Source organism: Macrobrachium nipponense, chromosome 21, assembly GCF_015104395.2.
Source record: "Macrobrachium nipponense isolate FS-2020 chromosome 21, ASM1510439v2, whole genome shotgun sequence".
Taxonomy (NCBI): Eukaryota; Metazoa; Arthropoda; class Malacostraca; order Decapoda; family Palaemonidae; genus Macrobrachium; species Macrobrachium nipponense.
Window position 1 is genome coordinate 46,075,593 of NC_087212.1, and position 24,157 is coordinate 46,099,749.

The 24,157-nt window shown below is 36.9% G+C and overlaps 2 protein-coding genes across 3 annotated transcripts; one reads left to right on the forward strand and one right to left on the reverse strand.

The window, feature by feature from the left end:
* Window positions 1–3,828: 3,828 nt before the first annotated feature.
* LOC135198003 (uncharacterized) lies at window positions 3,829–6,623 on the reverse strand. Of its 2 annotated transcripts, none has more exons than XM_064225336.1 (2): window positions 5,820–6,623; window positions 3,829–5,665 (listed from the first exon to the last, which is right to left on the reverse strand). In XM_064225336.1, the coding sequence occupies exon 2, from the start codon at window positions 5,077–5,079 to the stop codon at window positions 4,285–4,287; it is 795 nt and encodes a 264-aa protein (XP_064081406.1). In that variant the 5' UTR covers window positions 5,080–5,665; window positions 5,820–6,623; the 3' UTR covers window positions 3,829–4,284. The 2 variants fall into 2 exon arrangements, with proteins under 2 accessions (XP_064081406.1, XP_064081407.1); XM_064225337.1 differs by having other exon boundaries at window positions 3,829–5,668.
* A 2,571-nt stretch (window positions 6,624–9,194) lies between these two features.
* On the forward strand, window positions 9,195–22,761 carry LOC135198004 (unextended protein-like). The gene is made up of 15 exons (XM_064225338.1): window positions 9,195–9,823; window positions 10,887–11,499; window positions 11,895–12,074; window positions 12,539–12,845; window positions 12,960–13,060; window positions 13,707–13,778; window positions 14,620–14,791; window positions 16,803–16,994; window positions 17,122–17,268; window positions 18,004–18,093; window positions 19,086–19,207; window positions 19,983–20,121; window positions 20,988–21,097; window positions 21,418–21,558; window positions 22,536–22,761. Exons 1-15 carry the CDS (start codon window positions 9,309–9,311, stop codon window positions 22,536–22,538), a joined length of 2,904 nt encoding a protein of 967 aa, XP_064081408.1. The 5' UTR covers window positions 9,195–9,308; the 3' UTR covers window positions 22,539–22,761.
* The last annotated feature ends 1,396 nt before the right edge of the window (window positions 22,762–24,157 follow it).

Genomic DNA, 24,157 nt, shown 5'->3' on the forward strand with positions numbered 1-24,157 from the left:
TTATCTTGGAAAGCAACAATTCTCAAAACATCGAAAAAAGGTGTCTACAATAATTCAAACTTCCATTGCCGGCTGACCTTTGAATTTGACTTAATACATACCAATGATGCATTTCTTAAATATAAGGAAACAGGTAAAAGCGATCATTGCATTTCAATGGACATAGACTGACCTTTGAATAGCTTAAAAAGAAATACCCCAATAACTAGTTAAGAAGACGCCAAATTGTTGTCCCGATCTGGTTTCATCTCTTGATAGACAGGTCTCTTTAAACAAAACTACTTCTACAATAAACCTGAGCTGTAATATGTTCCCCTATTGCTGGCATTTATGTTTTTGAAAGAGGATAATTTCGTTATCACAGCGAGACCACTTCATTGCAAAATGGGGACTGACTAACACATATCTCGGAGCACAGTGCGAGCAGGTAAACACAGACGCCACCTGAATGCAGGCCAGCAAGAGCTGGTCTCTCCCAAGCTGAATGTAAAAGAGATTTGCAAGGACAAAATGAAAATCACTAAGGGAAGCTGCTTTTCAGCACTTGTTGTAACCTCCTGTGAATCAGAAACCTACTAATCCCCGACGTATTGTAATTTGATGCCTTGAACATCTTTTCTGACAGGCTCATAACCTGGTTTAGTACTGAATTTCTAGTTTAAAGAGTTAGTCAGTATTTTTAATAATACAAAAGCACGATCAGTGTTCTCGGTAAAGGAATTTAAACAGAAAACCATGTTATAATGACTGTGAACTCGTGTTTAATCGGAATAATTTTGATAAACACGGATTTAATCTTATCCTAACCCAGTATAAATGTTTAACCTGAAAGCAAAGAGAAAATTTTTCTTCCATTTCTGCATGTTTGGTCATACAAAAATAATTTATTTTCGTCAGGCTTCATAGTCAGATCCTAATGTCAGTGATGGCGTGAATCAAACTAGTAGTCCTTAGCTCATCTACGAGATCAGGAAAAAATGGCAAATTTCTTAGCATAATAGAAATTCTTTATGACTGAGCAAATTTCGTAGCGAATCAGAGTTGAAAATAAATTATTTTACCATAGTTTTACAGCAGAGGCCTGAGGGACAGGCAACCAAACCTTCACAGTAGCAAATGCCCGGAAAAAAAAGGGAAAAACTCATTGAGCGAAAGCTGTGAGACAGGAGAGACTAGACCACCAAGCTTGTTGGCAAACGGAAGAGACTGTTACATTGATAAGATGTACTAATCATTCAGAATATGAAAGTGTGATAGGAAATTCACATCGCTAAATGGTCTGCACAATTCAGTACATTAAACACATTTCTCAGCAAAGCACACTCATCAAATGCCTGAGTTCTGTGCAGGTCTTAATATTACTGTAAACTGAGGACACAGTAACTGTGAGTAAACTCGGTGCCCGCGACTCATTAACACATCTTATCATTCGCGCAGGGCTTTGTATAGGCCTTGCATTCGCGTAGACGTAGAGCACGCAGTTTAGACTCTACTAAGACAGTCCCTCTTAGCCCACTTCTTTGGTTTGTTACATATCCCTTTGTTCTCTTCTTACATACTTGCCTTATTTTCATTTATGAATAAGCCATTGATTCAGACACAAGAGTCTAGAAATACAAGGCTCTGATCTGGCGAACTGCCTTGTGGAATAAATGATTTTACCCTTACCATTGCTATCAACAATGCTTTATAAAAAATAATAAAAACAAAAAACACAACTGGGTAGCTACTAATCGCAATACTGTATACTCCTTCATTCTGCGTTCGATTTAATTTGTTTTATGCTCCATTATCGCCTATTGTAGTCTGGTGACTGGGGAATTTTTAATTCTCCAATGGTCTTTTCAACTTTGGAATAGTCATAAAAATCTACTGAGTGGAGCAAGAACAAAAATGAACATTTTTTCCATTCAATCTTTTACGTCGGAGGAGTTTGTCACCTTCGTTGTTTATAGTACCGAAACCCGATTTTTAATGTGAACCCACCGCCATCAAGGCATTTACTGTAAAACTCATTTAAACGGATACTTTTTAAAGACATGTGTCACCACTTGAGATGCCATGAAATCATTCATTGTTTTCAGTGACCTAATTCGGCCAGTCCTGCCCGTCTCGGCAAAAAATAAATAAATAAAATAATAGAAAATAATAAATAAGTGTAGATGTTTCGTATCATCTCTTGAAATAATAAGATGTAAATATAACAAGTAGCAAGTTACTTCGCTCAGGTGAGTTCAAGTCAGTTGACCAACAACCTGCAATTTACCACAGTGATTACTTTGGAATTGAAATGGCTGTACTCAGCACAAGTCTAACATTTTTCTAAGTTGTCTGTCTGTTACGTTTATGATGTGACTCGAGCAAAATAATGGACGATATTACTACGCTAGTAAATCCCCGATGCAACATTCGCAATTTTAGTATACTTATTCACTTATGTACACATTAGGTGTACGAAGTGTAATGAATGTTTAAATTCAAAACTTTTGACTGACTATATACTTGGAAGTAATATGTATTTTTGAAAAGCAGCGTTTCACTTCCCAAAGGCTGGTGACGTTGGAAACCTGCCTTTCGGAAGTGAAACTGCTTTTCAACTATAGTCGATTCATTTAAGGTAGATTCTTGAGCCTACGAGACGTTTGTTTGGCGGCCTCTGATTGGCTGGTAGCGGGAGGCAGACTGCTCGCTCAGCGGGTCATATTTTCGTTTGTAGCTTAGAAAACTAGCAATATGTTTACATTTCTTCATTTATCTCACGTTTTACAAAAGATAGGAAAGTTTTGGTCATACCAAAGGATTCAGTATTAAATGTACAATTAATGAATCTTTTCCTGAAATCAATAAGTTAAAATACAAAGGAATTACAACGAGTAGAAGTGAAGGGAGAAACATTTCATTCTTTATACCTGTTTTTATTCATCATCGGATTTTGCATAATTCACGAGATCAAGATAAAATGAAATCTTGTGTTTTAAAACAATAAAATCACCCTGAATACGCTGGTGCTTTCAGATTTTAAATACGTGTAATATGTAAAGAGAACATGAAGAATATGTCTTATTATGTTGCATCCGTGCTTGACTCGGTTTGACAGTAGTGCCGAGAGACGCAAGATATCGTGGGGCTGGTCCTCTAAGCTAGAGCTGTTGGCGTGTTGGCAGTTGCCAATTGGCGATGAGAAGTTTGCAGTTTCGAGACTATGTATTTACCGAATTATTATGTCATTACATTTTCTATAAATAAATGCATAGAATTCCCATTATGACTTTCGAACATTTTTACTAAAATATTATATATGTCCGTATTTCTGGACATATCTGATAAAAGAAAAGTAAATAATCAGATGGATGCATCTGGGTGTTGGCTTCATTTTAGTCTAAGTGAGAAATGTACATGATTTATGAGGCTCACTGATAAATAACAGAACTTGTTTCTCTGGCCAATAACATCAAAAGCTTATGGTTTTCATATGTTCACTCAATAAACAAAAGTACAAATGTTTATTTCTTACCATAAAATTTGTTGACGATGTAACGAATATAATATACTGTCTTTTTCAGAATTGCTTGAGTTACTCTTACACCAGAATGTTTATCTCCTTTATATACATGTTACACTTGACAACATGTCTACAACAATGTTTAGGAAAAATTTGCTTAGTTTTCTCCTGAGGTAAAATTTGCTTAGTTTTCTCCTGAGGTAGTTGATTATTCTTGAATCACTTAATTCATACCTGAGTTAGTATAGCTCCCGTAACCGTTCCCACAGCCCTGCATAATTGTATATATATATATAGTACATGTAGGATAATGAGACTAATCAGAAGACTGTTATATCATCATCTTTTTATACAAAAAGAATGGAAATTCATGCAGATATATTATGTCATAAACACAAAAGAAACTCATACACAGTAGGCTTACATTGGTATGTCATTAGGCTATCGATATGAACAAAAAGAAATTAAAATTTTACAAATTTTCTTACGTCATCATTATTTAAAAAATAAATAAAGGAAAATCATGCATATATACATAGTCATGTCATTACCTATTGGAACAAAAAGAATGGGAAATTATAAAGATACATTGATATCCCCTTTTCTATTAAAACCAAGTAAAAAGAATTTATAAACAGATATGTACATTGTTATGCCATTAAATATTAAAAAAAAAGGAAACTCATATGGATATACTGTAGTTATGAAATTGCCTATCTAAAAAATGGAAAACTATAGAAACACTGTTAGGTCTTCAACTTAAAAAAAAAAATAATGGAAAATCATTGATATATATCATCACTGTCAGTGTCATCCTCCCTAATATCAATATCATCACTGTCAGCTTCGTCATCTCCAATGTCAATAACAAAACTTTCAAACATATGCTCTCTAGCAACATCTTTCCTCCTATAATCATCTTCTAATTTCTTAACGTGGTGAAAACATTTCTTCCAGTCTTCTGTTGTAACTTTGTCTATCGCCAGTCTCGTAAGCTGCTCAACAGTTTTCAAAGATTGATTTGCATTAGAGTTATTTTTTCTGATATCCCCCTTTATTTGAGCCCAAATAAGTTCTATGGGGTTAAACTGACAATAATATGGTGGCAGCCTGAGCACTTCATGACCATTTGCACGGGCTATCTCATCTATCACATACCTCTGTTTTTCTTTGTGACACTTGGCAATCTGCAGCAATTTTGGCTTTGTTGCTGATGGGTCGTGGGTGACGTTATTAGAAGAAAGCCACTCTATGACTTCACTTATTCTGTTGCTGGTTGTTGGCACTTTATTTTCTATTTTGCTGTGGTAGGGAGCATTGTCCATTATGATTAGAGATCTATCTTCTATATTAGGCAATAGTTGTACCTTAAACCACTTTAAAAACCTTTCATGGCCCATGGAATCATGGTAGTCCCCTTTGGCACCATTTTTTGACCTAAACAACAATAGCGCATCTTTGACAAACCCCTTCTCACTCCCCGCGTGCACCACAATAAATCTTGACCCCTTTCCAGTCTTAAGTTTGGGTCCTATTTCGCCTTCACCCGTTGTCCAAACACTGACGTACACATTCATTTTGGTTTATCCAAGTTTCATCAAGGAATACTTCAGGTTTACGTTCAGTTGGACTACAATTCCTATTCTTTTCAATTAACCGTAGGTATTCAGTTCTCGCTGCCACTATATCATCACGTTTCATTAAAATTGCTCTTCCACTCGTCACTTTTTTGTACCGGAATCCAAGCCCTCTCACAATTTTCCATAACGTTGTTCTTCCACCATTAAACTTTACCGGGTCTTCCTTCACTTTTTCCAGTAGGGCATCTAACGTTGGGAGCTCTCCTCTCTCGTAAAAAGACAAATTCTCCTTCCGAATACACTCATTTTCAAAACTATCCACCTTGTCCTTCACTCGGATCCTCTTCCTGGGATATACAGGTGAAGCGAAGGGGACGTTACTACATTCAGATGACTGTCGCTTGATTTTTTTCACTGTGTTGGTTGGCACTCCTGTAGCTTTGGCGGTCTTCTCAAATACTTCATTTCTTGAGTCTGCTCCCCACTGTGAGCTGAAGTAACGATGAACATTCATTATAATGTTGCGAGCTTGACTTGCAAATCTGGAAACGGTGCGACGAATGATGCTGTCATCTTGAGACATCTGCTTGAAAAGAAAAAAAAATCTTGCTTAGTTCGTTGCTGTTTATTGCTCCACTGAGATTATCATTTCATATCACTCAATTAAGTCTCTGATATCTCTTAAGTTTGAAAATATATTCATATAAGAAAATTAGAAACAATATGTTGAAACCAACCTCATTAAAACTAAGGATGAGCTGAAGAGTGCGAAGTAGGTCCGTAGATTTCAAATTCATTCCTGGACTGAATTTCCCGCCCGCGGCCAGCCTACACCTCCAACGATACCAGATGCATCCATCTGATTATTTACTTTTTTATCAGATATGTCCAGAAATACGGACATATATGATATTTGAGTAAAAATGTTCGAAAGTCATAATGGGAATTCTATGCATTTATTTATAGAAAATATAAGGACATAATAATTCGGTGAATACAGAGTCTCGAAACTGCAAACTTCTCATATCGCCAATTGGCAACTGCCAACACGCCAACGGCTCTAGCTGAGAGGACCACCCAACGATGTGTCTCGGCACTATTGTCAAACCGAGTCAAGCACGAATGCAACATAATAAGACATATTCTTCATTTTCTCTTTACATATTACACGCATCTAAAATCTGAAAGCACCAGCGTATTCAGGGTGATTTTATTGTTTGATAACACAAGATTTTATTTTATCTTGATCTCATGAATTATGCAAAATCCGATGATGAATAAAAACAGGTATAAAGAATGAAATGTTTCTCCCTTCACTTCTACTCGTTGTAATTCCTTTGTATTTTAACTTATTGATTTCAAAAAAGATTATTTAATTGTACATTTAATACCGAATCCTTAGGTATGACCAAAACTTTCCTATCTTTTGTAAAACGTGAGATAAATGAAGAAATGTAAACATATTGCTAGTTTTCTAAGCTACAAACGAAAATATGACCAACTGAGCGAGCAGTCTGCCTCCCGCTACCAGCCAATCAGAGGCCGCCAAACAAACGTCTCGTAGGCACAAGAATCTACCTTAAATGAATCGACTATAAGTCATATTACTGCAAAGTGTATAGTCAGTCGAATTTTTTCTTTTATTTAAAACAATCTTTACACCTCATACACATAAAGCATAGTACTTAAGTGAATAAGTTTATTTAAAAGGTAGGTCTAAGTAATAACTCGGCGTCGGGTATTTCTTTGAGTTAATAGGCTACTTAGTATAAACCAAAAATTAACCTAACCTAACGTAGCCAAGCCCAATCGCTTAGGTGTCATTGGATCATCACTTTAATAAAGTAAGTGGACAGCTGAATTTGTACTTTTAAACGCACAATAGAAAATAGATATAAACTTGTACAGTATGTTACATGTGACACACTGGGTAATTTTCAATGCTAAAAAGTTCCTTCAAGCAGGATTACCTAATTACTGCTATTGAAAATGCAGGCTTTCCTCAAATATGTTAGTATGGCTTTCATGCTTTTCCATAACTTTATAGAGAGACGGATTTGAATGCTGATTTAAATTACAAGTTAGAAGGAGCTTTCACTACTACCTACCTATGGCTATCACTAATCGTAGTACCGAAGTGAGTGTCGTTGTGGTTTTGACAGTGACAGTGTGACAGTCATCTATGATAGTTTTTTCCGCGCGGAAATGTATACATGCCTCGCTGCTGAAGAGTTCATTTTCCTTATTTATGCTTTAATACAGGTATTCATAATCACCCACTTTGACATACGTGATTGAATGCATATAAATGCATAGTCTATTTCAAATGTCACAATATATATCACTGTATTTCTCGTTAGGTCACTTTATGGAGTCTCAAAATGGAAAGATGTATTACCCAAGACTCGCTTCAGCTGAGATTGTCATTGATACTCTATGGCTGAGACCTTGCTACTGCACGTTTCAGTGCAATGATATTCTATTCCTATAATATAGATCTGAGTAAAAGAACCATCAAAGCGTTTTACCGCGTCTGCAAGTACGCAGGGGGAAATGTGATATTTTACACTGAGAGAAAACATAAATAAATATAACTGATTCTGGCAAAAAAAAAAAAAAAAACAACATTAAAACCTTGGCTGACAGTCTCAAGTTTTACCGTATTGTAGAATTTTTTATTGCTTTAAAAACATAATTTAATAAATTTTGTAGGTAGATAACGAGTGAAAGTACTACTCGAAACATGTCCCTATAAAGTTGTTCCGGGTTTTGGCCTTGGTGCCCTTACTGATATATATATATATATATATATATATATATATATATAAATATATAATGATATATAATATATATATGATAGAGAATAGATATAGATATATATATATATGTATATGTACATATATATGTATATATATACACGTATATATACATACATACATACACACACACACACACACACACACACACACACACACACATATATATATATATATATATATATATATATATATATATATATATAGATATATATACATATATATAATATATATATATAGATCCTATTACATATTAACGGTACTCCGCTACTGTGCATTTTCTAATGTTAATCAGGCACGTATTTAATATCAAGCACTGTTTACGGACCGATTTATGTCTTCAACATCAGAACTAGACAACACATACACGTAGAGCATCAATAATATCGCCACGGAAAAATTCACTTTAGAACTGTTGTATCGAATTTTAACCTAGCATTTCCTTCAGTTTAAGATACTCCATATAAATTACATCACTGCGCATGAGCATTGACCCTGGACTTTAAAACAGACATTGACTGTTTCCTCTTCTTCTTTGCTGCCCGGAATATCTAAAATCAGGAAAACGGTGAAATTATGCACGAACATCACATCTAAATTAGATAATTTCCTTACAATGTAGCGTGACAGTTTATTTGCAAACATGGGATTAAAGTTACTTAGTCTTGCCACCAGAACTAAAAATGCCAGATGCCCAATAGGCAATGCAGGTACACGGAAAACGTAAGAAGGCTACGTGCCGAAGAGCCTGTGGTTCCCTGAATCGAAATTCTCGTCGCACATGAGTTTCTTAATCGTTACTTTTTCACCGAGGTCTCCAGGGGGCAGTGACAACTAACGTGACTCGCTAAAGAGATTTTGTAATGAAGAAAAAGGGTTATTCTTACGCGTTTGGATTAAGGACGCTCTTGAACCAAGTCACCAAAAGCATACTTTTCTTCTTCTTCTTCTTCTTTTTAAGAACCGTCACTATCGCTCAACAGTATTGATGTCTTTTTTTATTAAAGCACCTAGTATATATATATATATATAGATTATATATATATATATAATATATATATATCTATATATATATATATATATTATATATATCAGATGGTTGGGTCATTTTTTCCTGATATTCTATAGAAGTCCTGGTTCAGTGTGCATTGATGTCTTTTTTACGAGGAACTGAAAAGAATAGTATTATCCAATAACTGTGATTTCAGTATTGAAATATGGTACGTATGCAATTCATGGATGACGTCCATTGGTAGCTAACTGTATAAAAAGTATCATTATGAGTTTGGTAGATCAGTGCGTCGGAGTTGGCTAAGATTGCGCAATTTTACAACTTGCTCCCCACATATAAATGGTGCACGGAAGCCAAAACCACTGAACAACGTTCAAGGCAGCATTAGAAAGAAGAGGATGGCTACTCCCAGCATCTTCGGCGTTAGAAGGACCATCTTGACCCTCCTGGCATACGTAACCAGCGCCACCCACTTGCAAGAACAGCCACAGCTAGATGCCGTTCTTACACATTGTCAAGATACAGACACTCTAGCCAAGGGAGAGCGGGCGAAGCTCGACCTCTCTGGAAAAGGTTTCTCCTCGAGATTGGAGGTCGCCCTCACGCTCGATAGTGGAGAACGAGGTGATCACTGCCAACACCTCGTTACGCCAGCAATTAGACCTAACGTTATCGGCCAGACACGAGGTACGATGTCTCTGCTGCCTGCTCACACGAAGAAAATCCAAGTCGTTGGTGAAGGGCATGTTTGGTTTTGCATCAGGGAAACTCGTTTCGTCTCAGACAGAGGGAAAGCAGGTGTGGGAGGATTTAAGCGAGAGCTGGACGAAGAGGACAGTGCGTGGATACACCAAGGAGCAGCACTAAAACTTAATTTGGTCCCGAGGTCAAGGAGGACGAAATGTAATTTGAGGTGAGTTAACTATAGTATCTTAGATTTTTTTTACCATTCCTGGAGGAAAGAAAACGTTGTAAGCTATTTGTTAAAAAAAATTTTCTTTATTTTATTTTATCATTGTTTAAACCTATTATTTCATTTATTATCATTGACGGCTGCGTAAATGACAAGGATATTATAATCAACTAAATATGAAGATTCGTGAGAAATACTAGCGTTCTGTGAGGTGCAGCGTTGCGGAACGCCAAGAGCCTCTGTAAAACTGAACAACTTGCCACAAATTTCCCGTCATCTCCAGCCTCCCTTCTCTTAGTTCTCATCCAATAGCTCCTCCCCATACCCCTTCCATCGTCATCATCTCTCCTCTACATGTGGAGTTCAAGTCATTATCCATACAGCACCATTACGGAGTCATTCTGCATTGCTCCAAAGATTCTTTAAGTGTTTATTCTCAAATTGTAAAAAAAAAAAAAAAAAAAAAAATCTTTCAGGTTTAGAATCATCTCCTTACCATGATTCATGTCCATACAGCAATACACATAGTATTAGACTTGTGTAATTTCCAGATCTTTAATTCAGCCTTTTCAGTAAAGTGGAATCTTCCAATTCAAGGCAACATTTCGCCAGTCTTCTACACTTGTCTCATCCTCAAAGTTGAAATTCTGAAGGCAAACATAAAAGTTCCTGTTGTTTTGTCCCGTTCATTCTCTTCATTCCGACAGCTGTATCAGCTGTGACCTTTTGGCTATGGTCAGGTCTTATACTGAATATAAAATGGAACCACACCCAGTATATAGTTGAATTCTGTAAAATAAATAAATAAAGATTTGGCAACAAATATTTGAAAAATGAAAACCAATATAAATCCTGATATATATCTATATATATTATATATATATATAATATATATATATATATATATATATATATATATATATATACAATGTGTGTGTGTAGAATCTGATTTTGTTTTCTTATGACAGAGCAGTACTTGATCTGTGCGTGCCCCTGAGCATTGTGTGGGTAATTGATTATTTATAAGTATGTGCTCTACTCGGTTTTTTCTTTTTCTTTCAAGGAGGCGAACCAAAGAACACAACCACTTGCCCAAACAGGGAACTGATCCCACCTCGACATACATTACCTTTCAGCCAAATTCAGTTGAATCTGGAACCCAAGCTGATCATGGAATCCAGATAGCTCTCAGTTTTATCCCAGCCAATGACAGTGAAGAGGCTGTGAATGAAATCACTATTGCCAGACAAAAGAGAAACGCTCGCTCTTTGAATGGTTCTGATAACAATGAATACGCAGTCATACCTACGGTGAAACCTCCAGTCGTTTACGACGTCGAGGGATACTCAGTAGATGAAAATATCCAGGTCAAACTCGGAAATTTTATGAATGAAACAACTGACGTTGCCGGGAAAAATGAACATTACGAACCAGGTGGGTGGCCTTTGAAGACGTATCCAAAAGGTATTCTTACCATCCGGGTTGAAGGACTGAGGGTTGAAAACCACGAGAAAGGACTAGATTACGACGGATTCTCTGGAATCCTCTTGGCAAACACAGTGGCCGAAGTCAGGTTCTTCGGTACTGGATTCACCAAGAATACGCAGATCCTCTTCACGGGTGTCGAAGAAGACTTTGGGTCACCGTGTGGGAGCCTAAGCACGCAGTACTTTCCGGTAAGATTTATTAGTACCTTCTCCTTTTTCGTTCATTACTACCGGTTTTCCAATTATTTGGTATATAGGTTTTTAGGTCTCTTAACGGAGGCTGTTTTTAGTCCTTTTCTTGCACATAAAAAAATAATTTGTAACAAATTGACTAAATGTGTACTAAGCATATCCGACGATGAAAGTTGTTAAAAAAAACTTTACGTAAAACTCTGTAGTTAATTAGCTGTCATAACAGTGTACTGAAAGTACATACAGCAGGTTTGTTCATGACAACCCTGTAACTTAGGTTAAAATCACATTTCCTTCTTGTTTCTCAGTTCTCAGTTCTGCTTACTACTATTGCAAAAGTAGTTATATATTTCAAAAGCCATCACAAAATGTTCCCCGTATTCCGTACTTAGCTGAAGGACATTGGCGTAGGATGGGCAGTTGCCGACGTCTCCTTGCCTCCCATGTTACCTAGTCAGAATCGGTGGTACCTGTGCACTCGATCAAGCCCATGGGATCCTACATATCATCAGGGAACGTCACCGTGGCTTTCCTTGAAATCCTTCACTGAGTTCTTGCCTTTATGGCTTAAGGTACAGTCGACGAATTGTTTGTGTTTGTTTGTATAGTTTTTAGCTTTAGTAAAAGTCTGCCATGTGTGGATGAAAAGAAAAACTTTCTCTCGTTCATCTGCAAATATACATGTAAGTATGGCTGCGGTGTGGTCATCAGTTTGAGTGATTTCATCTCAAGAGACTTTTACATCCTGACCCAGTATCTCTCTCTCTCTCTCTCTCTCTCTCTCTCTCCTCTCTCTCTCTCTCTCTCTCGACTTCAAGTAATCGTTTTATGTTCACCATACACATTACAGAGTGCCTCCATAGGATGAATGTTTTTCGCTTATCTGAGCGATCTTACTGTTATCATCGAAAGTACTAACAATTTCATCATCTCTTGTACGATTTGCTTATTATTTTTGGTTACTAAGCAGGATCTAAGGATATTTTCTTAAGTATTCTCAGATAATTTGATGACTTTTTCTTACCCGACATTTCAGGCCGTGTTTATTTCGATCTTGCTTGTCCTGGCGGGCCTCTTCTCCGGCCTCAACATTGGCCTGTTGGCCCTCGATAAAACCGAGCTGCGACTTGTAGCGACCACGGGTACGCCCGAAGAAAAGGAGTACGTCCGGGCTATCGAACCCATCCGCTCTCATGGGAACTATCTGCTTTGCACTGTGCTGCTGGGAAACGTATTGGTCAACGCCACCCTCACCGTTTTGATGGATGACCTAACCACGGGCCTGATCGCCATCATCACCTCCACGGCGGCCATCGTCGTCTTCGGCGAAATTGTCCCACAAGGTGAGAACACACTGGGACTCAGACGAATCAGTAATAATACATCATGGATTACGCCATGCTTCAGCGGGTAAATATTTCCAGCTTTCTTCAATTTCTTTTGTTTTCTCTTTTCAGCTATCTGTACTCGGTATAGTCTTGCAGTAGGAGCACGATCAGTATGGTTGGTCAAACTATTCATGGTCATCACTGGGCCTGCCTCTTATCCGATCTCTAAGGTAAACCTTCTTTTTGGAATTATTATGAGAGAGAGAGAGAGAGAGAGAGAGAGAGAGAGAGAGAGAGAGAGAGAGAGAGAGAACAGTGTCAATGGATGTCTACGTGGTAGCTTAAGTAAGGCTTGATAAAATCGACTATGAGGAAAGCGACGTATTGTGAAATCTAGGCTTGTAGGTTCTGGAAACATAATCTGCTCTTTCATGGGAAAAATAAGACATAGTTGACTGAAGGTACATTTGTCTTTGTAGCAGCGAGTTTGCAAAAGGAAACACATTTTATTGTTATGAGAAACTGATCATTATCAGTTACTGTTTAGGTTTCATAAACTGTTTTTATTTTGAGTATGAGGATATTAAAGTAATCACCTTTTACTTACTGAAGTATTGTATAAGCTTAGTTTTAGGTATAATTTTATTCGTCAAAGGCGTGTCGTCACGAAGTGAGCATTACGTGAGCTTTGCATGTAATGAATGTTGTTACAATATTTTTGTAAATGAGAAAAGGCAAACTTTTTTTTCTCGATATTCCGAAAAATAAACATTAAGATCTGGCCTTCAAGTCGCACACGGGTCTGAAGGAAAATGTTAGGATTAGTAACTTCAGCGTCAACAGCCCTTTCCATTAATCTTTTTGCTGTCACTTCAGCTCCTTGACTACATCTTGGGCGAGGAACTTGGTGTCTCCTACGACAGAGAGCGACTGAAGGAACTTCTCAAGGTCAGTACTACCAATGTCATCCTAAAAATACTCTCTAAACGGAAATATTTGTTTATGTAAGATTATGTCGTTTTCATAGGCCAAAAGATGGCGGACGCTGGACAAGACCTGCATTATCAGTCAATAATCGGTTGAATGGATTGTCAATAAATCCTTCGCTCACTTATCTTGTAATTAATTGGTGCTGTGGTTGTTGATACAGTATTTGGTCGCTAGTCGACAGCAGCCTCACCCATGTGATGCCTCTCCTCCTTCCAAGGGGCAGAGGAGCGTAGTCGTTAAAGCTTGTATTGTAGTCAGCGATGACAGTTTGTTAAAAGGGCCGTTCTACACAATGATGATTATTACAAGTGTTAATGATAATGTTAATGACTGTTATTCATTATCAAGTCATTCGTTCTCTTTTTTTCGACATATTGTGTTTGGATTTTTCCACTGATGCAATGGAATCCTCAAATGACTTTGGTTTAATGATCCATTAAAGCACATTTCAAAGGAGAAAGAGAACGAATGACCTGACAATGGATAACAACAACCCTAAATATTATCATTAACCTTGCAATATTCTAGCACTGCATAAAACGGCCCTTTTAACAAACGATCATCGCAGACTATACTAGAAGCTTTAATGACTACTCTCCTCTGCCCCTCAGAAGGAAAGGCTTCACATGGGTGAGGCTGCAGCCTCGTCACCCTTCTTCACCCTTGTCTATGACTCCCACAGCGAGGGTCAAGAGTCACGATTCAGATATCGCAGCGCGCCTTTTACTATTGCAATGGCTTATTCCTTTGATCATTCGGTTGCACTTTATCTTTATATTCGAAATATTCTCCCTTGCAGGTGACTCATCAGTACACTGACATAAGGCCTGAGGAACATAATATCATCTGCGCCGCTCTCGACTTCAACAAGAGGACGGTGCTGGAAGTCATGAGAAATATAGACGATGTTTACATGTTGAGCATCGACGTTCATCTCGGTTTTCATACCATTAATGAAATAACTCGGAAAGGTAAAGGGACTGGATTGGTTTTGAAGTGATACATAGTTCTTCATTGGACGAGTTGGTTCCGTGCTTGACTATCAATCTGGTAGTCCGAGTTCGCTTCCCGCGGCCGCGCAGTGAGGAATCAGAGGAATTTGTTTCTGGTGATTAGAAATTCATTTTTCGATATAATGTGGTTCGGATCCCACAATAAGCTAATGGTCCCGTTGCTAAGTAACCAATTGATTCCTAGCCACGTAAAAAATCTGAATCCTTCGGGCCAGCCCTAGGAGAACTGTTAATCAGCTCGGTGGTCTGATAAAACTAAGATGTACTTAACTTAATTTTGGACTGATGTATACTATATTATTGCCAAGAATATACGCAGACATAAGATACAAGTCTGACAAGACACCCATTTCCAAGCGAGCTAACCTTAGAATAGAATGTCTGTACAGTATGCGAAATTTGAGGAAAGATAAATTATTAGAGACATGATGTTAAAATATAAAAACATTTTATGAACGTGCCCGTATCGATAATAGACTGGACGTGAACATATGGAAAAGCATTTTGAGGGAGAGCTTTCTTTAGTTCTGTCCCATTTTAAGTTTCTTACAAAATAACAAAGTTACCTCTGAATTTGATATGCATTTATTTTAGACTCAGTTCTTACTTACTTCAGGCAGGTCCCTCCATGTGTGTTGGTTCGCAGTATACTCCAATTTATCTGTGTGGACTTTCACGAGACAGGAAGTCTAGAGAATAACATCAAATTATCATATTGTGGGAGAGACTGCAAAGTAAATTATTTCAGCAGACGTTTAAGGTTTAAGAAACCGAAGCTCTACTCACAATTACCGTAGATTTTGGTAACCATATTTGCTTTTAGATTTATATATATATATATATATATATGTATATATATATATATATATGTATATATATATATATATAATATATATATATTATATAATATATATATATATATATCTATATATATATATATATATATATATTATAGACATTATGTAAGCACCTGGGGGCATGGGGACTGGGGCAACTAAGGTCGTTCAGCGCTGAAACGGAAATTGACAGTAAAAGGGTTGAAAGGTGTTACATGAGGAAAACCTCGCAGTTGCACTATGGAACAATTGTTAGGAGAGGGTGGACAGTAAGATGGAAGAAAGAGATTATGAACGGAGGTACAGTAAAAGGAATGAGAGTAGTTGCAGCTAGGGGTTGAACGGACGCTGCAAAGAACCTTATGCAATGCCTACATTGCACCGAATGAGGTGCACTGACGGCACTCACCCCCTTAGGTGTTTGCAGATTGGAGGTGGTATGCACAATGCACGTTTTTTTTTTTTTTTTTTTTTTTGCCGGTCAGCTATTGAATTCACCACACTAGCGCCTCTGTTAATTAGTTTTCTGTCTGTTTCTGTTTCATGATTCATACTTCTTTGGATATAAATCATATATATGTGTGTGTGTCTATCCCGCAGCCAGTGCTGCATTTCATTTATAATCCTTTAGTAAATGCAACTTGTAGAACCTTTTCATTTCCAAAGGGGAACGTGAATTGCTTCCTTTTTCATCTTTTTCTTTTAGCACAGTGACCTTCAATTACAAGAATATAAGAGTATAACAAGCCTGTCTCAGAGGCTTTTAGACCAGGCCGGGCAAAATTCTCCTCTGCCCTTTGTCCCTAGGAAACTGCTCAAGAATCCGAACGATGATCTGTAGGAAGCCAAATAGTCAAGAAATGCACTAACCTAAGACGCAATACTAACAAGCAAAAGTTTTCGAGAACGACAACAAATTGGACGGATTGATTACAAAAGGCCCCAGACCGATGCCATCTACTAGAAAACATCTTGAATGTTCATAAACATAATCATAAATTATTCTGAACTTTCCTAGTCTCTGTGAGGTGGCCTTATTTACTTATTAGGAAAAAAAACTACTACTATATAGCGCACTCTACGAGTGTTGTCCTCCCCTTCTTTTGCTGTTAAATCATCGTCTTTGCCAACAGGCTACTCCAGAATTCCTGTATACGAAGGTAGTCGAAAGAACATTGTGTCTCTGCTGCTGACGAAAGACCTAGCCTGTATCCACCCGGATGAAAACACACTGCTGAAGACTATTTGCCACGTCCGCCAACATCCACTCAACTTTGTCTCTGCTGATACGACCCTTGATGCCATGTTTCGTAACTTCAAAGAGGGTAAATCAATTAAGGCTTTTTTTTCATATCCGTACGTTTAACTTCCGGTATTTCTTTTATGTGAAAACTTAATTTACAATAAAATCATTTTATTTAAGCCAAAACTTTAATGAACAAACAATTCCAGGATCCAAAGGCCACATGGCCTTTGTCTTGTCAGACAAAACGAGGCCAGACGGTTCTTCATACGCAGAAGTGGTGGGAATACTCACACTTAACGATGTCATCAAGGAAGTCCTTCACGGACAAATTGTGCATGAGCCAATGGTGACAGGTAAGGGCTCCATAGTGTTTGTATTTGGATTATACTTGAGAACAGTTTCCATGTCTCACCGCAGGTACGTCACAAAATGTTCCAGTTTCATTAACTCAGCAGTCATATGGTGATCTTGTTCACACGCATAAGGAAAATAGAAGAATGGCTGAGGGAGTATGTGGAAGAATAAAAGTAATAGGGTAAAAAAAGTGATGGAATAATGCTCTGAATGTTAGAAATTAAGTCGGAATAGCAGAGTTGTTCTAGTGACTTGGCTTGCATAGAGAATTTTCACAAATGGAACGGGTAGAAAACATACAAATTAAATTGATTACTTAAGAACACGGAGAGAACACTACCAAGAAAGCATGTCAGAACAACAAATGTATGAGGAAACGCGACAGCAAGGAGAAATGAATTTGTATTGCATAAAGGTAGCGGCTGCAATGTTGGTGGACGACTTCCTTAAGAATCTCTAAGTATTTTCTCTCCTGGCTAAGCAATTTGAAGGTGAACGACGATTCGGATGCCCTTGAAGCCAAGCAGAACTGTGAGTCCATACTTGCTATAAATACGAGTGTACGCACTTGCATCTTTATGAGCGTGTTAGCAACATTATCAACATTCGGTTCCTCAGGCTGACCTTCATTTGCGTGCTATTAATTTGTCGTTTTCTCTTACAGTCAACCAAGTTGTTCTTCAGTACCTGATAATAATCTTTTCTTTTGTGTCTTCCATTCTGATCTGTCTCAGATCACTACGACTACACCGAATTTTCAAGGGAGAGCGACTCGACCATCCATCCGCAACTGCAAGTTGCTGCTCTACAGTATTTACACGCATGTAAGCAACAGCAGGACTTTTCTTTGTACGCTATGCTGTTAATTGTCTGCGCTTCCGCGATGACTAGATCCACACTGTTCTCTGTAACACCGCTTATATTTTCCACATATACCCACCATTATGCATATACTGGGAGTATATATATATATATATATATATATATATATATAATATATATATATATATATATGCTTAAAAAATCACAGTAGGTGCACGTGACTTCATTAAATAAGCGAATACCACAGGAAAATGACAGTCAGAAATCCAAGCGCTTTCTTCTTTACTAAGACATTGTCAAGGAGCTAATGTCTTAGTAAAAACGAAAGCGCTTGGATTTCTGACTATCATTTTCCTGTGGTATTCGCTTATATATATATATATATATATATATATATATATATATATATATATCTATATATATATATATATATATATATTATATATATGTATATATAAATATATATTTAATAATTAATTATTATAATAATATATATATAGATATATGTATATATATAGATAGATGATATATATATATATATATATATATATATATATATATATATATATATATATATATATATATATATAAATATATACGTATATATATATGAATTTTTATCACATCACCGTGATTCATATATACATGCATTAAGCTACAAATGTCATTTAATATCCAATTCGCTCTACCTCGGAGTTAATATATTTTCATATATGTTAACCGAAGGGGAATTTTTTAGCTGATAACAATTTCGTCCTCGTGGGTTCGAACCAGAGGACAGACGAGAAATCAGGACCTCAGTGAGGTTGTCGACTCGGCTAACAATCTATCAATTCCGAGGTAGAGCGAATTGGATATTAAAGGACATTTGCAGCTTAATGAATATATATATGTATATATATATATATATCTATATATATAATATATATATATATTTATATATATATATATACAAAAAATATTATCATTATTATTCATTTTCTTTTGCGTATAGCTGTGGACCCATTCAAGGATGGGCAACTATCTGAAGAAATCATCAAGAACCTCATCAGAGACGAAGCCCTGCACTGTGTGGAAGAAGCCAACGAAGAGACTCCAGTGTACCTTTACAAGCAGGTACTGTTCTTCTTCTTTTTCTTTTAGTTTATTACCATGCATCATTACTGTTGGGAGAAATGGTGGAAAGGTCGTCATTATCCCTAAATTACCATACTCAAAAGGAAGTCTAATTTTGATCCCATGACCTGCGAAGGTCGATCTGTTTTTATTTCTTTATTCAGTGGATATACAGAGTACGTATCCCCGTAAGGCGTAGTGCCATCAGTACACCTCGAGCGGTGCAATGTTGGCATTACCTAATGCTCTTTGGCTACCAGCGTTCCTTCGGCCTCTAGCTGCAACCCCTTTCATTCCTATTACTGTACCTCTGCTCATATGATCTTTCTTCCATCTTACATTCCACTCTCTCCTATCAATTGTTTCATAGTGTAACTGCGATGTTTTCACGCCTGTTGCATCTTTAAGACCTTTGTGCTCTCAATTTTCCTTTCAGAGGTGAATGACTTCATAGGTCCATGCGTTTGGCCTTTGTCCGAAATTCAATATACCTTCCTATATATAGTAAAGACTAAATCGAGAATGCGATAATGTTGGAACATCTAGTACTTCCGGTTTTCAGTTAGTAATGCACCCGAAATCAGTTTCATAGGTATGTCTCTAATCTACAGTCATGACCCTCAAAGACACCTTACTTTGACAAGACAGTTATAGCCTTAAAAACTGACCTTACTGGTTTGCCGAATGACTCTCCAAAAATACTTTATAAAAGACAGTTAACCCTGTCGGGATTTCAATGACATTAGATCAAAATCTTAACGTCCTCTCCTACCAGGGAAAACCGGCTGATTACTTGGTGCTGATTTTGGAAGGGCGCGTCGAGGTCAACATAGGTAATGAGAACCTCGCCTTCGAGGCCGGTCCTTTCACCTGCTTCGGGGGCGATGCCCTCTCCCGGATGCTGGCTGATGAAGGTAGGCGTTGCTATTTTGCACTCTCATCTGTTAATGTGACAGACAGCACAAAACCATCAAATAGGTCTGTCCTCTTCCAGCAATAATGAAATAACAGAATCGTTCTTCAGAACTTGAGATTAGATTAGAGAACCTTGACGGTAATCTGAAGAGGATCTATTGTAAGTGCGTTGAAAAGAATGAAGAGTAATTTTGAAAAGCATTGCAATGTAAATAACAGTAATTAGGAAATACACATCGTAGCGTGAGTCTTGAAATGGAGAAACAAATCCACAGTTATGTAACATGTAGTACATATATTTAAAGATGGATCTGTACAGAAAGCTTTCGGGAAACTGTTCGACTCCCATTTTCAATAATAATAATAATACAGTAAAGGTATCTCTGACGTCTGTCACATTAATAGATGAGAATGCAAATTTTGTTGTTTGTTCGTGTGTCTAAAGTATAATCAGGTGAACTTGATAGGGAGATTAAATCTATATCAGCACTACTTTTCATGGACGTACGTAGACCATATTCATTAATGCAGTGGACCTACGTAGACCATATTCATTGATGTAGTACGTAGACCATATTCATTAATGTAGTGGACCTACCTAGACCATATTTATTATTGCAGTTAAACGTATACTTTGACAAAAACAAGCTTGAGACTTATCCTCTGCTGAACGCAACAAATATTCAAGAAATTTTAGCAAACGAACCACTAGTCTATTCTTATGATGAACTGCCGTAATCGTCATTATTTTTCTGAAGCTTTTGTACATCTGTAGTAGGAATCTTGAACTGATAACTCTCTCTCTCAGAAAGTCCCTGAAGCAAATCCAGAATATTACTGACACTAAAACACTCTTCTTCTTCAGGGGAACCGTCGTCATCACACAGGAACAAACCTAAACAAAATACTAAAGGCCAGTCTCCAGAGCCGAATCTATCGTTTATTGCTGATTATACGGTGACACTGAAGAGTAAGGTATGTATGTGTGTGTGTGTGTATATGTATATATATATATATATATATATCTATATATATATATAGATATATATATATTATATATATAATAGTCTAGTGGCTTCTTTTCGTTTAAAAAATGAATGATTGTTGTGTCCACGGTCTAGTGAAATATACCCAGACCGCGGTTGTGCCATTTCAGCTTTACATTGTTTTATATTACCTTGAAAAACATGGAGTCTTGTTTTAATTTTTACTCTCTCTCTCTCTCTCTCTCTCTCTCTCTCTCTCTCTCTCTCTCTCTCTCTCTCTCTCAATCTCAATCTCTCTCTCTCTTACAGGTATCATACTTGAAAATTTATTGTCGTCAGTACATGGCTGCTCGCCGAGTTTTCCTCGAAGAGCAGTCCCAGTCCCAGGAGACAAACGAACCCGACTCCCTCCCTCCCGAGAGAGCAGATGCGAGCGAGCATCAAGTCCAGGTATCGTGCGATCATCAACGGTAAATCCGGATATTTCTTAATGTAGTTGACAGATACGTTTTTCGTCCTTTCTTAGTCATGTAGGCAATTATTTTCAATGCTTTACTTCAATGTCATGTCACTAAATTAGTCAAAAGAATGTATAGCTACTTCCTTCATTCTCATTTATACAGTGTGTTGTCTTCTTCTTCTTCTTCTTCTTCTTCTTCTTCTTCTTCTTCTTCTTCTTCTTCTTCTCATTATTATTATTATTATTATTATTATTATTATTATTATTATTATTATTATTATTATTATTATTATTATTATTATTGATTTTTTCAAAAGGAACTTTCCATCGCCTGATTAAAAAAAAAATCGTTGAATTCTATACCTTACAGTATGTGTGTTTAGCATTTGTCTACATTTATTAAAAGTCTTTTTTAATTACCAAAAAATTCTTCATTGTCCTTAAAATAATCATTGAGTGCTTTCATAGAGGTAGATCCCAGTAACATTCAAACAGTGGCATTGCTATGGGGGAACAAGGCCCCAGTCAGATGATGACCCCTCCTCCCAGTTTAAATTCCCTCTTTAGCTAAAATTTAACCCTTTGGTGGTCTAAAGCAGATATTCTCGCCATAGCGATCATGTCCTTCTCTAGCAACCTTTAATTAATTCATGAAATTAACTGGAAATTGAGCTCTATAATTTAAAACACAGGTTTGCTAATTACTAATACTATTATTTTCCTTATTTCACATGGATATATACATTCGAGAAAAGTATATTTTACTAATTACAGAATTGGTACATTTGTTTTGTGTAATTATCTTTGGGCTCCTACAACCCCCCCTTCCTGAATATATTGGCCCCACTTATGACCCCCATCTGATGGAATGCCAGCTACGCCACACGCCATTGCATTCAAAATGTAAAAATTAAAGCGCTAAACTGTCTGATTTCATATTTAAATAAGTATTAAAACAACATTTCAGTAGAAGCGATCATTGAGTTTCCCATTCCGACCGACAGATGACGGAGGTTGAATGAGCACCTATCCAACAGCACGAGCCTTCACGCTAGTTTCATTTAGAGGAACAATACTCCAGCAGGAGATACAATACTACTTATCCAACACCAGGTGGAAGATGGTGATGTAAATATAAAATGTTACTGCTAGGGATGTAAAATTATTCACGATACAAAGAATAAAACTTCAAAAAATTTTTCCTTTACTTAACCTTGGGTTGTTATACGTAGTTTATGTCGAAAATTGAATCACGATTTAAAACAACTGCATCTGTATAGTCTTCCAGGCCTCGAGAGGTGATTAAGTATAACGAAGCATCGACTGACGGCAATGAAAATTATAATGAAAAGCAGGAACCCCGCAAGAATAGAATAAACGCGGTTAAATCAATACTTAGATAAAGGAACAATAAAAATAAAAAGTGAACAAACATGGCAACAAACCAACAAACCTCCGTCATTGAGGCAGATCTCTAATCATCAGCGAAAGAGAACAAGAGGATGAACTGCAATTGCAAAAAACTTCGCTGGCAATTTCACTCAAGAACGCAATCAGGTGTATTTTTCTTCATTTACTTTTTTGTTCTTTATTCGTGATTCCGGTTGAAGAGCATTTTGGGTAATAACACCATGAATATTTTAAAGAATTTTATAAGCAAGTTTCATTTGAATGTCTCCTTTTCTTGTTTGGGAACAGGTAAACATTACACCCTTGTCTTTCCCTGGAATACAAATATGTTTATGTGAGTCCACGTATACTCGAACATCCATGCACTTGAATCTCTCTCTCTCTCTCTCTCTCTCTCTCTCTCTCTCTCTCTCTCTCTCTCTCTCTCCTAGCAAAGCAATGCTGATGAAATATGGTCATCATTCCGATCCTATTACTGATAAACATCCCTTCCTCATTTACCTTCATAGAAATGCTTCAAACCAACTCCGTGTGTAAGTACTGGTGTGTGAAAACTAACGAACACTAGGCAGCCTTGTTTCAGGTCAGTGACATTAGTTTACATTACATAGCAAATGCCAGCAATGCTTTCATGGTACTTGACCTAATACTTGTGCTAAACAGTTCACTCCTCCAAGACAGATAAGACAGCATCGGATACACGCAGAGAATTTGTCTAGAGTTCATTTTTGAAAAAAAATTCACTATTTCTTATTCTTTGAAAGCCAACGTTCGTCAACAATCTTTCTATACTACGTCAGCAAAGAAACAATATTTATTCTTACGAGGTTTTCCATCGAGTGCTTGAAGTAGGAAAGGTGATATCTAGTTCAGGAGGTAAGAATTCTTTTGTCATTTTACCTTTATCTATTTTTATTATTAATTAATGTATCTGTTTCTTAATTTGGTATCTGGTTTTCATGACTGACTTTCGTGTTTTAAGTTATGTATATCTTGGTTTAACCAGACCACTGAACTATTTCGTATTTTAAAGATATAATAAAATCAGTGCAAATAAATAACTTTGTCTTAGCTTACATTTGGTGAACACGAGAATTGATGTCTTGTTCCACAAGAAAGCTTGATATATTTGCTCTTCATAGACGTTAGAATGATATATCAGTTACTCTTCAACGTGCA

What these genes read in the sequence shown, in the direction of transcription:
- LOC135198004 (XM_064225338.1), top strand. Translation starts at nt 9,309, where the DNA reads ATGGCTACTCCCAGCATCTTCGGCGTTAGAAGGACCATCTTGACCCTC. An exon ending in TAATGAAATAACTCGGAAAG is followed by an intron (nt 14,792 to 16,802) that starts GTAAAGGGACTG and finishes CTTTGCCAACAG; the next exon opens with GCTACTCCAGAATTCCTGTA. An exon ending in CAGTGTACCTTTACAAGCAG is followed by an intron (nt 19,208 to 19,982) that starts GTACTGTTCTTC and finishes CTCTCCTACCAG; the next exon opens with GGAAAACCGGCTGATTACTT.
- LOC135198003 (XM_064225336.1), bottom strand. Translation starts at nt 5,079, where the DNA reads ATGAATGTGTACGTCAGTGTTTGGACAACGGGTGAAGGCGAAATAGGA.